Below are 13,886 nucleotides of genomic sequence, written 5' to 3' on the forward strand. Positions count from 1 at the left end.
CATGGAAAAACTCCTGAGTGCAGGGAGCTTCAAAGTCGAACCTCGCCACCTGGAAGCCCAGACACGCTTCGAGATCTAGCAGCATATGGTTGAGGCAATCATCGAGGCACACAAAGGTGGCATCCTGGACTCAGATCAGAAGAGGTTGGTCCTACTCTGGTCAAAGCTGGGTCCTCACGCCTTCCAGGCAACCAAAGGCTACTCCACATACAAGAGCGCAATGGACAATCTCAAGAACTTGTACAAGTCCCCCATGAATGCGGTCTGTGCAAGGTACCTCCTCAACACCTGAGCCCAGCAACCCAGGAAGATGGCTGAGTCTTACCTGGGACATCTGCAAGAGTTGGCCCGACCATGTCTGGCTGAACCTGGGGTAGGTACAGAGGAGGTCGAGAGGCTGATCCGGGACGCCTTCGTTCGAGGGCTATGCTCGAGGGCCATCCGGCAGAAGCTGCTGGAAGACGATATCTAGCGCCCTAACCAGGACAGTGGAAGTGGTCCAAACCCTGGAAGCTGCAGCCCTGCACATTGAAGCCTTCGATTCCAGGTTCCCCCAGGCTCCCTCATGGCTCTCTCACACTGCAGCTGCAGCCCCAGACCGAGCTGGTGGGGGGGGGGGGGGGGGGAAACGTCGCTGCGGCAGGCGCCCGGTACCCCTGTAAGTATTGTGGGTCCTGGTGTGGGTTAGACCACGATCGCGCCAAAACTGCCCGGCTAGGAACCAGTATTGTTCCTGATCTGGCAAGAAAAGCCACTCCGCTAAAGTGTGCCTCTCAAAACCAACTGGCAGTTCAGCAGCCCTCTATGACCTCCCCAGCTCCCATGCGGACCCCTTCATGTGCGTGAGCTGAGCAGTCCCATTGTCCCCGCTACGACTTCCGACTTCCCTGTCCTTGATGGTGCAACATCCGGCCCTGCCAGCAACTGTCGCAGCATGTGCCCTGAGCACCTGGACCAGCCCCTGCTCTCGCCAGCGCCACTCGCTGAGAACTACAGTGATGTCATTTCCGGCTCATGGCGTGATGTCACTTCCGGACGACGTAACGACATCACTGGCGCCAGCCGCGATGTCATCACTTTCCCCGGCGCAACAAACATGGCTAGGGAAGGAGGCCAGCCACACATCTTGGGCCAGGGAGCAGCCGACACGGAGGGTCCCCGACGAAGTTGAGAATGACATCAACAAGGGCAGTGACCAGGCCGCCCTACCGATACTCCCCACGTCTCCGGGTGCCAATAGCTGCAGCATGCCACACCCCAAGACCGACGTCAATGTGGTCAACACGGGTGATGACCAGGCTGCCCTACCGATGCTCCCCACGCCTCCAGATGCCATCGGCTACCACATGCCGCACCCCACGACTGATGTCAACATGGTCAACACGGGTGATGAGCAGGCCGCTCTACTGACTCTTCCCATGCCTCCGGATGCCATAAATCGCTGCGCACAACGGGAGAGCAACAACTCTGACTCCAAGATGGTCCTAGCCGCCACCACGTTGACCAGGGACAACTCTCACAACCTTGGGCAACTCATGATGGATGTGCAAGTCAACGGACAGGTAACAAAGTGCCTGTTCGACAGTGGCAGCACCAAGAGCTTCATTCACCCGAGCGTGGGCTACTCCTTGAAATTAAAAGTCCACCCCACCACCTGCTCGATTGCGCTCTATTGCCCTCGCCACCAAGGATAAGACTGTTGGTACCCTCGGGCGCTGCTCGGCCGATTAAAACTGGGAGGGGAGACTTACACAGGGTTCAGGCTCCTGGTCATGCCCAAACTCTTGGAGTTTTTCTCCACGATTGACCTGAAGTTGGCATATCACCAAATCCCCATCCTCCCAAAGAACAAGCCTACTCCACCTTTGAGGCAGACGGGCGCTTGTACCAGTTCTGCCGAGTTCATTTTGGGGGTCATGAATGGGGTCTACGTTTTCCAGTGGGAGATGGATTGCATGGTAGACCAGCACAAGCTGAAGGCGGCGTTCCCGTATTTGCGGCCATGACCAGCAGGACCACAATGCTAACCTGAAGAAATTCCTCCACCCGCCTCACCATCCAGGGGTATATCGTGGCCCATGGAGTTGTCGGCCCAGATCCAGAAAGGATGCACCCATTAATGGAGTTACCTTCCCCCCCCCCCCACCATGCTAAAGCCCCTCTGTAGATACCTTGGCCTTTTATTACTTGCATTGAGTCCCTTGCTTCTCAGACAAGATCCACCCACTGGCCCAAGCTACAACTTTTCCCCTCCCACCTGAGGCGCAGGCAACCTTCATCCACGTCAGGCAAAACATCGTGGATGCCATGATGCAGGCTGTGGAGTGATGCCTCCGAGGTGCTTTCTTCTCCAGGACCCTCCATGGCTCCGAGCTAGGGCATTCTGCCATTGAAAAGGAGGCCCAAGCGATTGTGGAAGCGGTCCATCACTGGTGCCACTACCTGGCCGGCAGGAGATTCACCCTCCTCAGCGGGCTGTGGCATTTATGTTTGACACTACCCACAAGAGCAAGAGCAAGATCAAGAACGACAAGATCCTGCGCTGGAGAGTCGAACTGGCCACCTACAGCTATGACATCTATTACCACCCTGGGAAATTTAATGACTCCCCCAATGCTCTCTCTCGCACCTGCACGTCATTGCACGACGACAGGCTGCAGGCATTGCATGATTCCCTCTGCCATCCGGGTGTCACCAGGTTGTACCACTTCATTAAGTACCGGAACCTGTCGTATACCATCAGGGACGTCAGGGACATGACCGAGGCCTGTTAGGTCTGCACGGAGTGTAAACCCTGTTTCTTCCGCCTGCCCCAGGCCCATGTTGTAAAGGCTACTCGGCCTTTCGAGCGTCTCGGCATGCACTTCAAAGGGACCCTGCCTTCCACAAACTGAAATGTAGTGGATAAGTACTCACGCATCCCTTTCGCTATCCCTTGCCCGGACACCTCCATGGCCACCGTCATCAGGTCCCTGGGGCAGATCTTCACCATGTTTGGCTACCCCATCTTCATCCAAAGCGACCAGGGGTCTAGTTTCATGAGTGACAAGCTGCGCCAGTACCTGACGGCGAGGGGAATTGTGACCAGTCGCATGACGAGCTATAACCCGAAAGGCAATGGGCAAGTGGAATGTGAAAAAGGGGTGGTCTGGAAGGCAGTCTTCCTGGCTCTCGGGTCAAAAGGAGTACTGGCAGGATGCCCTGCCTGAGGCGCTCCATGCCATTCGGTCGCTGCTGTGCATGGCTACCAATGAGACCCCTCATAAACGTCTGTTCTCATTCCCCAGGAAGTCGGTGACTGGAATGTCCCTCCCAGGATGGCTCACGTCCTTGGGACCAGTGCTCCTGTGTAAGCACATACGGACACACAAAGCCGAAGCCCTGGTCGAGCTGGTCTTCCTCCTACATGCAAACCACAACTATGCCTACGTTACGTTTGGCAGTGGCAGGGAGGACACTGTCTCAACCAGGTACCTGGCACCAGCAGGAGCACTCACCACACCATGCCACCCTCCAGCCCAGGACGACGCTGACCGGGCATACATCCCCATCCCCAGGCAGCTATGGGGCACACAAGACCTCCTTGACTACCAGGGGCCTGCTTCAGCCCTGGGAAACGAACCTGCCCCCCCCACCCATCCAATACGACCCTTATACCTCGACCATGGCTCTCCTAGCCACCCCTCCACGTGGCACCACACCAGTCACACAAACCCCTGCCTCCAGCCCCCTACTTCCCCTCCGACCAGTGACCAGAAGCCAGTCCTACGACGGTCATGAGACCCCGGTGGCCGCCGGACCATATCAACCTGTAAACAGTGTATGTGTATAGTGGGTACGATTCCTTGTTACTGCGCCACACCCCCCCTCACCGGAACAATTTTAAAGAAGTGGGTGAATGTGGTGGTACACCACTGGCCTACTGCAGGGGGCAACACCTGTACCTGCAGTAGTGTACCGCCGGTCAACTGCAAATGGCAACCTCTGAACCTGCAGGAGTGTAAGGGGACAGGACAACACCTGGCTGGCTGTCAATCAGTCGGCCTGAAGGGATCAAGCCCCACCCGGTTGGGTGTCAATCACCCTCTGGGATATAAGCCTGCGCCTGCCTCCCGAAGCTCACTCAGAGTTACTGGAGCCACAGCCAGCCTGGCTCTGTTGAAGTTTTTGTGGATTAAAACCTGTTGTACAGTTTTTACCGTGTGTGTGTGTCTGATTCTGGCTAACAGCGCATCACAGAAGTTCTTGACCCTCTCCACTGTTGAGCCCTCGATGAGGACTGGGGAGAATGAAAAATAGGTTGATGTAAGGTAAGTGGAGATGTGTGACTGATGGATAGCAGATGCCATTATCATCTGGGGTATCTCTCCATGGGTCAAGGTCGTTCTGCTTTATGGTTTTTCAAGAGGGTTAATTAAAGTTTAATAACATCTCTGAATTAAACAAGATCAAGTTAACTGGGCCAGGAACTCAGTCCTTGAAACTCTGAAGTCTGACCCCCATCATGTTGTTTAAAGCATGCAAATAAACCAGAACACAAAAAATATAGGGACATAAGAGGGCCACTGATCCCTCCAGTCTGCTCTGCCATTCAGCATCAGAATTTATTGTCACGTGCTATCATGAAATTAATTGTTTTGTGTAACAGCATAACAGACACTGTCCCCTCTAATTTGTGTGCGTGCACACACATGTTTTGCAACCAGCACAGACAGGAAATTAAAGGGCACAAAAAGTTAGTTACTGAAAATAATGCAGTAATTAATAATTACTGATTGAAAAATAATTTCTTAGCTAACTGTTTCTGTTAAACTAGTTAGTCAGTTTTTCAACTTCAAGTTTACATTTGGCACAAGCAGAAGAGATGGTGAGGTTGTGTCTGTGGTTCACTGTCCATTCAAAAACCTGATGGCAGAGGGGAAGCAACTGTTTCTGTACCATTGGGTGTTTGTCTTCAGGCTCCTGTACCTCCTTCCCGATGGTAGCAGTGAGAAGAGGGCACGACCTGGGTGGTGGGGGTCCTTGAGGATAGAGGCTGCTTTCTTGAGATGCCACCTCTTGTAGATGTCCTCGACAGAGTGAAGACTGAAGCCCATGATGACACTGGCCGAGTTCACAACCCTCTGTAGCCTTTCGTGTGGTCTTGAACGGAGTAATTCAGTGTGATCTTGGCTGATCTGTCCCAGGCCTCGACTCCTCTGCTGTATCTAAATATCTCTCAGTTTTAAATACATCCAATGATCCTGCACCCCCTGCTGGGGACTCAAGAACCTTTGCTCTGTGCTCCAAACTTTTTGACAATATTTGGTGCCCCCACTGTGGCCTGCTCTGCATCAGTGAGACTGGGGGCAGACAAGGTGACCCATGCTCTGATTGCAGTGGCCATCCTGGGCTTACAGTTGAATGCTATTCAACATCCCTTCCCATTCCAATACCAACTTGATATTCTCAGCCTTCTCCTCTGCCAGGGTGAGGAACAGATCTCACACTAACCACAACCTCCACAAAGCTGATACCTTGGATTCCTCCACTGCTAGATCCCACTACCTCACTTCCCTCCCCCTCATAGCTCTCCCCACTCACCCTCATGTACCCCTTTGAACTTCCCCTTTCTTCCCACACCCCTAGGCCCAGACCCCCTCATTACCCAACTCTTCTGAGCTCTTTAGATTGGCAGAAGAGCTCCCCTCCCCCTCTGCTCTTTAGATTGGCTATCTCGCCTCGTCACTCTGTACTGATGCAGGACCTCGGCCCGAAACACTGACAATTCCTTTCCCCCCCCACCCCCCTCGCGCCCCCACCACCACAGATGCTCAGTTCTATCGACAGCTTATTTATTCATCAACCTTGGAACCATTCAAGTAAATACTTGCTCACAACAAGCTGACTGGTCATTGGAGAGTTCATAAGTAAAACATGAAAATCTGCAGACACCGTGGTTGAAGTAAAAACACAAAATGTTGGAGAAACTCAGCTGGTCAAATAGTGTCCTTTATGTAGCAAAGATAAAGATACAGAACCATTGTTTCAGGTTTGAGCCCTTCATCAAGGTGGTGGTGGTGGGGGGGGGGGGGGGGGTAGGTGTTGGGGGAGGAGCAAGGCTACAAAGGCTGGAGGTGATAGGTAGGTAGGGAGGGAGGGGACAGCAGCAAGCAGGGGGAGGAAGGATGGCTGGGTGAATAGAAAGGGAAGGGGGGTGGGGAGCTGAGGGAAAGAAGATTGGGGAAGGGGGGTGGGGTAAACGAGAGCAGGTGAGAAGAAACAGGAGCAGTTGATGTTAATGCCATCCAGCTTCATGTTCAAAACCAAGATAGCACAGAACCATTGCAAGGCCTGATGAGGATGTCACTGGGTTAGGAGAGGTACAGGGTCTCCAGACAATTTGGGTCCTGATCTCTATTAACACAAAGGATTCCAGTTAGGCTTATTGATTAAGTTTCCCTTCTTTATCAGGGGAATTAAGATTCCACATAACAGCAGCTCATCCCATTCAATTTCCCTTCCCTCTAAGCCTTGCTCTAAATTAGTCAAGCCTGCTCATAAAGACACCTTCCCAATCAGTTCAGTTTATGAATATATCAATTGGCAAAGCATCAGTTCATTTTTAAAGTGCCCATTCTGTCTGTTTACAATCACTGAACCAGCATCAATAAGGTCTGGACTAAGAGAGGAAACAACCTTTCAGCTATGAGTTATTCAGTGCAATTGTTCCAACAAGCAGCTGCTGTTACATGCTTAATGAGGAAAATAAAGAGAGTTTCATTTGCAATCAGTATATTATTTTGAGCTACTCTTGTGGAAAATTCAAAGCTCTCTCGGCAAAAGCGAGCATGTTTGAATTGTTTAAGCAAATGTGAGGCTGCCTAAAGGGGGTGTACGTCAGCCATAGCCTTTGGTTATCAACTTGCCAACCATGGTTACTGCCAGCTATCTCTTCTCCGATACCAGATCTGATCAGACTACTGAGAAAAGTGACATTCAGTTTGTTCAGAGCCAGCTCCCTTAGTGGCAGTTTAATGGTTTTGGTATATTATTGATTTCACATTTCCAGCGTCTGTAGGATGTCACCCTTGAATAATTATTTTTTTTAAATCGCATTTCAAAAGCTTCCTAAAATTCCAATTGTTCTACCTGGTCCAACTGATGAAACTGCATGTGTGTCCCAGGGCATTTTCATATGTCAAGTTCATGCAGCACGGTAACAGGCCCTTCCAGTCCAAGAGCCCGTTAGACGTACAGCACGGTAACAGGCCCTTCCAGCTCACGAGCCTGTGCTACCCAAATAGCCCAATAAACCTACAAACCCTCTATGTTTTTTGAAGGATGGGTGGAAACCAGAGCAAACCCAGGGAAAGCCAGGCAGAGCATATGAATTCCTGACAAACAGCAGGCAGATTGGAACCTGGGTCAATGGAATAGTGTTGCGCTAACTTGCTGCGATCGCAGGATCTGTACCCAAGATGGCAATGCCCATGATCGGCAGCAGCCACGAGGGGTTGCAGACTCTGGGGAAGCAGAGGACTAGAGCAGGACAGCAGAAAACAAGGAGAACATACCTCCCCCATCCCCATTTGAGAAGCAGAGGAGATGACCCACGGGAGGGTGACCTTGGCGGTGGTCCGGGGGGGGGGGGCTGTTGGCGACTCGAGGCGAGGAACCCACATGGGCTGCGGGAGACTGGCTGAAGGGGTTCCAGGATGCGAGAACTGGGATGTGAGGGGGTGCCGAGGGCTCTGAGGGCTTCCTGATTGTGTCGGGGGTTTGGATCTGGAGCCTGTGTGGCTGCAAATTCGCAGACATGGTGACTCTGTGGGGCTCTCTTTTGCTTCTCTCTCTGATTGTACGAGGCGCTTCAGGCAATTTCTGCCAATGACGAATCTGTCTGCTTTATGGCAGATGAAAACAAATTCCATGTAACATTGCACTGTTTTTATCACATGACCATGAATGAATCTTGAATCCTGCTATGCTAACCTGTGAAATTGCAGTTGTCACACTTTTGGTACAAACCTTCCCAGTTAACTGACTGAAGGCAAGATAACCAACACGACTACTAAATGGGGATTATTGCCAACGGGGAGACAAGGAGGCTGATAGTTACTTCTGTGAGAGTATAAGTATACAAAAGATCCATTTTGTTTCAGTCTGATTCTGGCTTCATTCAGGTGGGAAGCAGCACGAAAAGACTTCTTTGCTGGTGTACCATGGTAGCAAATGCTACAAGTTGTGTCCATGCAAAGAACTCAAGTAACAACCTACTCTCACAAGCAGGTTGGATGAGGTTTTATTTGAACATTAACCAGCTGTTCACTCTCTCTCTCTCTCTCTCACACACACACACACACACACACACACACACACACACACACACACACACACACACACACACAGGGAGATTCATTGCTAACGGCTTGAGTTGTGAGTGCAGAATACATTATTTTTGATGTGCAGATCCATTATGTAACAGCTGAGATGATGAAAATGGGCCCCTATAAACGACAGCAACACTTCTAACTTGGAGTGAATACAGATTTACAGATAAGCTTGGGGCAGCGATGTCTAAACCAAAAAGCCTTGAGAGAATAACCCAAATAAAGTTGAAAATAATTTAATGACTGAATTCCCTTCATAGATTTTTATCACAACCATTTCCTCAGTTTTTGTATTTCATGGTATTCAATCCATGATCCATGTCCACTGGTAATTTAATGAGGGTTATTAAAGGAATGCTCAGTGGAGCTAAGCTGTAATTTTCTGTTGTTTCTTTGACAAATGTTCAGACTTGGGTGATGTGAGGTTTCAACCGTGTCACTGAAGTCAATAATAGAATGAATGTGTGTGCCTCTCCCCAGAATGGGACAGAGAAAGAGACAAAGGCTGGGTGATTTGGAATACTACTTTAGAGAAATTGACCCGTATCTTCTTCAGGGACTGAGAGAGGACAGTATTCATTATACTAAAAAAATTCAGTTTCTCCTTCCCTTTTGGAGATGGAGGCAAGAAAGCAGCAGGTTGGCATGGTTATCTCCACGATGTCTCATTGCTGATTGAAGACATCAATCAAAGGCTGACTCTAGTAATGTTGTAAAGCACTTATCCAGGCAAACCTCCCATGTTACTCAGCAACATTTAAAATTCTACACCTGATGACAAAAAATAACTGGAGATTCGAAACAAAAACAGAAAATTCCAGAAATACTCAGTAAGCCAAGCAGCATCTACACAATGAGAAATAATGTGTTAGGCTCAAAGGCCCTGATGATTGATTTGTGGCCTTAATTGTCAGCTCTGTTGCTCTTTCTGCAGATACTGTCTGATCAGTTTAACTTTTTAAAATTAATCTAAGATTAAGCAAGACTGATGGCTCCACAACGATATGACCTAAACTTCCAACTCCTCCAAATTCCAGCGACACCTCTTCTGTCCCATATCATTCAATGCTCATTGACGTGATTGACACCCAATTGCAGACCACCAAAACCATCTGTTTAAAATTTTCATTCTTATCTTTGATGCTTTGTTCTGCCCTCTCGTGCTTTTAAGAGCTGTTGAAAGCATCTGCTGCCTGTCGTTTCCGAAGACACTGCACTCAAATGATGATGAGAGCACGAGGTCTGGACCTCTTGTTGGTCACACAAACCTCGTTTTATGGGGTAAACCAATGTTCCTGTTTAAACATTGACTGATTGTGTCTTTTATGAAAGGATATTCAGAGATCCAGATGTTGGACTCTTTTATTAGTTGCATAATTAGCTGCTGGATCAATCTGCACTCACCTCTCAGGTGAGTGTATGTATTGTGTAAGCATTGCTGTTCAGGTCAGAACTGTTGCCAACTGCAGCATTGCAATAATAATGGACAAAATATATTTTTATTTACCTCCACTGAAACGGCCTCAAACAACTAACATTAAATCTAGTCTCATACTCCAAAGACGCTCGAACAGATTAAATGTTGTCATTTTCATGTTTAATTTCAAGATGAGATCCTAGAACCTTTGTTTCCATACCAACAGCTCAGTGTCGTATGGTCCTATTTCAGTGCCACCCACATTACTCACTGCCGAAGAGAATCATGCCAGAGGGACATTTATTAAAACTCGGGCAGTTCCAGTCTGCACACCTTCCTTGGGGAAATCAGTGACCCTATCAGTATTAATCCCTTGTTCCAATTACAGTAATGGAAATTAGTTTGAATTCACATCAATTTCACCATCCCTATTTAATTACAATGGGCAGGTTTAAACTCTCATAATTACAGATTTGTAGACCCATTCTGCAAAAATACCGTACTCGGTCACATTTGATCACCACAGTACTCAAACTAGATACAAATAACATTCCAGTTGCAGTACAAAGTTCAAACCTGTTGTCGGTGTACATACATGACATCACAGACAACCCTGAGATTCTTTTTCCTGCGGGCAAGGCAGAATCACCACTTACTGGTGGTGCAAAAAAAATCTATACTCCAGAAAAGATATGTACACAAAAAAGTGAAATGTAAACTTGAAGGAAGTGCAAACAAACTGTGCAACACAGAAAATAAATATTCAGTAGGAGTCCTTGTATCCAATGCAAAAACACCAAAAAACATCGCCATCATTTTGAATACATCACTCACTTCAACTGCAATAACTGATTCACTTCACACGAGAAGGTGTCACTTGTCACATATCCATCTCTTTGTTCCCTACCCACCCATGCAGCTGAGTTACACAATTCCCCAGATCCCTCAGGAATTTGTATCTGGTACCGGTGCTGAGGAAATCACTGAAAAGGGATTTCGAGCCACTTGTTCTCACAACTCCTCTTGGAACTGAGGACAAAGAAGAAGATGAGCTGGTGGTCTTGCAAAGGGAGTTGGGTCTGCCAGGTGCTCATGCACAAAGCAAGATTTCCAAAGATGACTTTAGTTCAACAGGAAAATGTGCAGATGCTGGGACTGTAGGGCAATGCATAGAAGGGATGGAGAAACTCAGCTGGTCACACAGCATCTGTCAAGGATGACTGATGCCTCTTTCTAAAAGGTGGGCTTGAGTAGGTGAATCTACTGAGGAGAAACTGAAATGCAGGGGACATTTCAAACATGGATTTTGGGAAGGACCTTGTAAAATGTCACATAAAAATTGTTAATGAAAATAAGTGCTTGTAAAACTAGGTGTGGAAATATGGAATGAGGGCATCCAGCTAACAGAGTGGTTTAAGGGAAGCAGAAAACTGAGCAGGGATGTTACTTGTCCACAAAAATGACTTGGGGCCAGGCATGAGAAGTCCTATCCAGAGTGAAAAAGACCAGGTTACAGGCATGGAGGAAACAGTGTTGCAGGGTGAGAATTTTTACAGATAACAAGGGCCATTAATCAGAGGGAACTGGTGCCAGGTCTGGTGAGACTTTCACACTTTTCCAGGGCCTCTGGTGTGGGCAGGAAGGTCCTGCCTTGTAATGTGGGAATGGTGCCCCGTCATCCGAAGGCCTTGTCATGACTCACCAGGAAACGCTGCCGATAGTGGGGCTGCTTTCCACAGGAATGGTCCTTTGAAACTGTTGTGTGCCCAGTTGTTAACTCCCAACCTCATTTACCAACTCTTCCTCCATGTTCCTTGAATTCCACTCAAAATGAAAAATCTACCCATCTCAGATTTGGAGATTTCCAAGCCTTCTGCAGGAAGAGAGTTCCAAACACCAACTCACTTTTAACTGAAGAAATCTTGTTAGGTTTCTTTTTAAATGTTGAGATACAGTATGGTAACAGGTCCTTCTGGCCCATGAGCCCACACCACTCCATATACACCCATGTGACAAATCACCTATTAACAATGTACATCTCTGAGATGAGAGAGAAAACTGGAGCACCCAGAGGAAATCCACACACACGCGGGCTCAAGATGACACATAAATAAAAGGAATTTATTTTTCTGTCATCTTATTGTTTTAAATGAATCAACTGATGCAAACTTCTAAACAGAACAGGGGTGAAACATGTTCTGGGAAATAGATCCTTTCAACTCTAGTTTTAATCTGCACTGCAGTTCCTTTCTAAAGCTGGGCGTGGGTTGCATTCTGCACTCAAACAACACTTACTCATTTGTTACAACTCTGGAGCTAAAAAGGCTAACATTCTATCTGTACAAGCCTTGGTAGCGCAGATGGCATTTTAAATTTTAACTAACCAGAGCAGTGCATGGCTACCAACATCAGAACCTATGCTTGAAAAGACCAGCACAGGTTACTCCCGTTCTTGACTGGTAATCACTCTGGGGTGCGTTTGGGCATCGATTCTCTTCCCGACCGACATACCACATGGTGCTCATCCTGACCATCAAGGTGAGGTTAACAAGGCGGGTAAAGATACCCTGTGGCTTCATCGAAAGTGGGGAGGGGAAAGGAAAGAGCCTCGGCTGCCTGGTGCATCCTCTTTCTGTCCAAACAGCTTTCTTTGATACACGGGAGGGTGCAGGGTTTTTACAGTTTCCATCTTCAGAGTTAAGACAGCTAAAAAGCATGTTTAAACATGCACACACAACAAAGTCATCAGCAAGATTAATCTCAGACTTACCTGTAACAGGGTCTGTAAAGATTTGATAGAAGAACATCAGAGGACCAATGGGAGAAGAAAGAGAGAGAAGGAAAAGTTAATACATTCGTCTGATTTTTATAAAACTTTAGACATACAGCACTGTATCAGGCTACTTTAGCTCATGAGTCCGTGCCGCCCAATTTACACCCAATTAACCTACACCCCTGGTACGTTTTGAACAGTGGGACGAAACCGGAGACCTCGGGGGAAACCCATATAGACATGGGGAGAGTGTACAAACTCCTTACAGACAGCGCGGGATTCAAACGCTGGCACTGAAAAGGCGTTGTTCTAACATTCATTCAGAAATAAAATGCTATCCAGTTAATTAAACCTTTGTGTGCTTCCTATTTACTTCTTTCTATTTCACAGGATTTAGCAGAGACAAAGTGAGGATTAATTGACACCACGCTGCAGGGTTGGTGCAAGTGGTTGTAGTTCAGTTTGATGTTATCATCTATTTTCTGGATTCAGCTTGGTGCAAGATTGCTTGTTGTCAGAGGGCAATGACATTTATTGGCGATGACAGAATCACTTCATGGAGAAGGCAAAACCAAGGAGATGATTATGGACCAGGAGGAAGTCAAGAGAAATTGAACAAGACCCCATCAGGGCTCAATAATGGAGAGGGTCAAGAACTTCAAATCCATGGGTGTCAATATCTTCGAGGATCTGTCCTGGAGCTTCCGTGTCGATGCAATCATGAAGGCTAGCCAGTGACCATACTTTGTGAGGAGATTTGGAATGTCACCAAAGATGCTCAAAAACTTCTATAGGTGTGCCGTGGAGAGCATTCTGGCTGGTTGCATCACTGTTTGGTGTGGAGATGCCAATGCTTTAGGACAAGAAAAATCTCCAGAGGGTTGTTAACTCAAACTGCGACATCACGGGCATCAGACTTCACTCCATCAAGGACATCTACAAGAGGTGGTGTCTTAAGAAAGTAGCCTCTATTCACAAGCACCCCCACCATCCAAAGAGGTGGTGTCTTAAGAAAGCAGCCTCTATTCTCAAGGACTCCCACCACCCAGACCATGCCCTCTTCACTCTGCTACCATTGGGAGAAAGGAACAGGAGCCTAAAGATGAGCACTCAGCAGCATGAGGACAGCTTCTTCCCCGCTGCCATCAGATTCCTGAGTAATCAATGAACCAAAGACACGGTCATACTTTGACTTTTCAAGTACTATTTTATTTATTTTTGCAAAGTGGTTTATATAAATGTTTGCACTATAACGCTGCTGGACACAGCACATTTTGTGTCTTGTTCATGACAATAAATTCTGATTCTTCACTTTGGAGTCAGG

At 47.9% G+C, this 13,886-nt stretch overlaps 1 protein-coding gene across 1 annotated transcript in view; it reads right to left on the bottom strand.

The window, feature by feature from the left end:
- The window catches only part of acap3a (ArfGAP with coiled-coil, ankyrin repeat and PH domains 3a), a 301,756-nt gene that overhangs the window by 56,448 nt on the left and 231,422 nt on the right, over positions 1-13,886 (bottom strand). The window contains exon 10 of the mRNA XM_069918754.1: positions 12,560-12,571. Coding sequence (XP_069774855.1) covers positions 12,560-12,571 — 12 coding nt within the window. The remainder of the gene's footprint in view (positions 1-12,559; positions 12,572-13,886) is intronic.

The sequence above is a fragment of the Narcine bancroftii genome, chromosome 2, assembly GCF_036971445.1.
Source record: "Narcine bancroftii isolate sNarBan1 chromosome 2, sNarBan1.hap1, whole genome shotgun sequence".
Classification (NCBI taxonomy): domain Eukaryota; kingdom Metazoa; phylum Chordata; class Chondrichthyes; order Torpediniformes; family Narcinidae; genus Narcine; species Narcine bancroftii.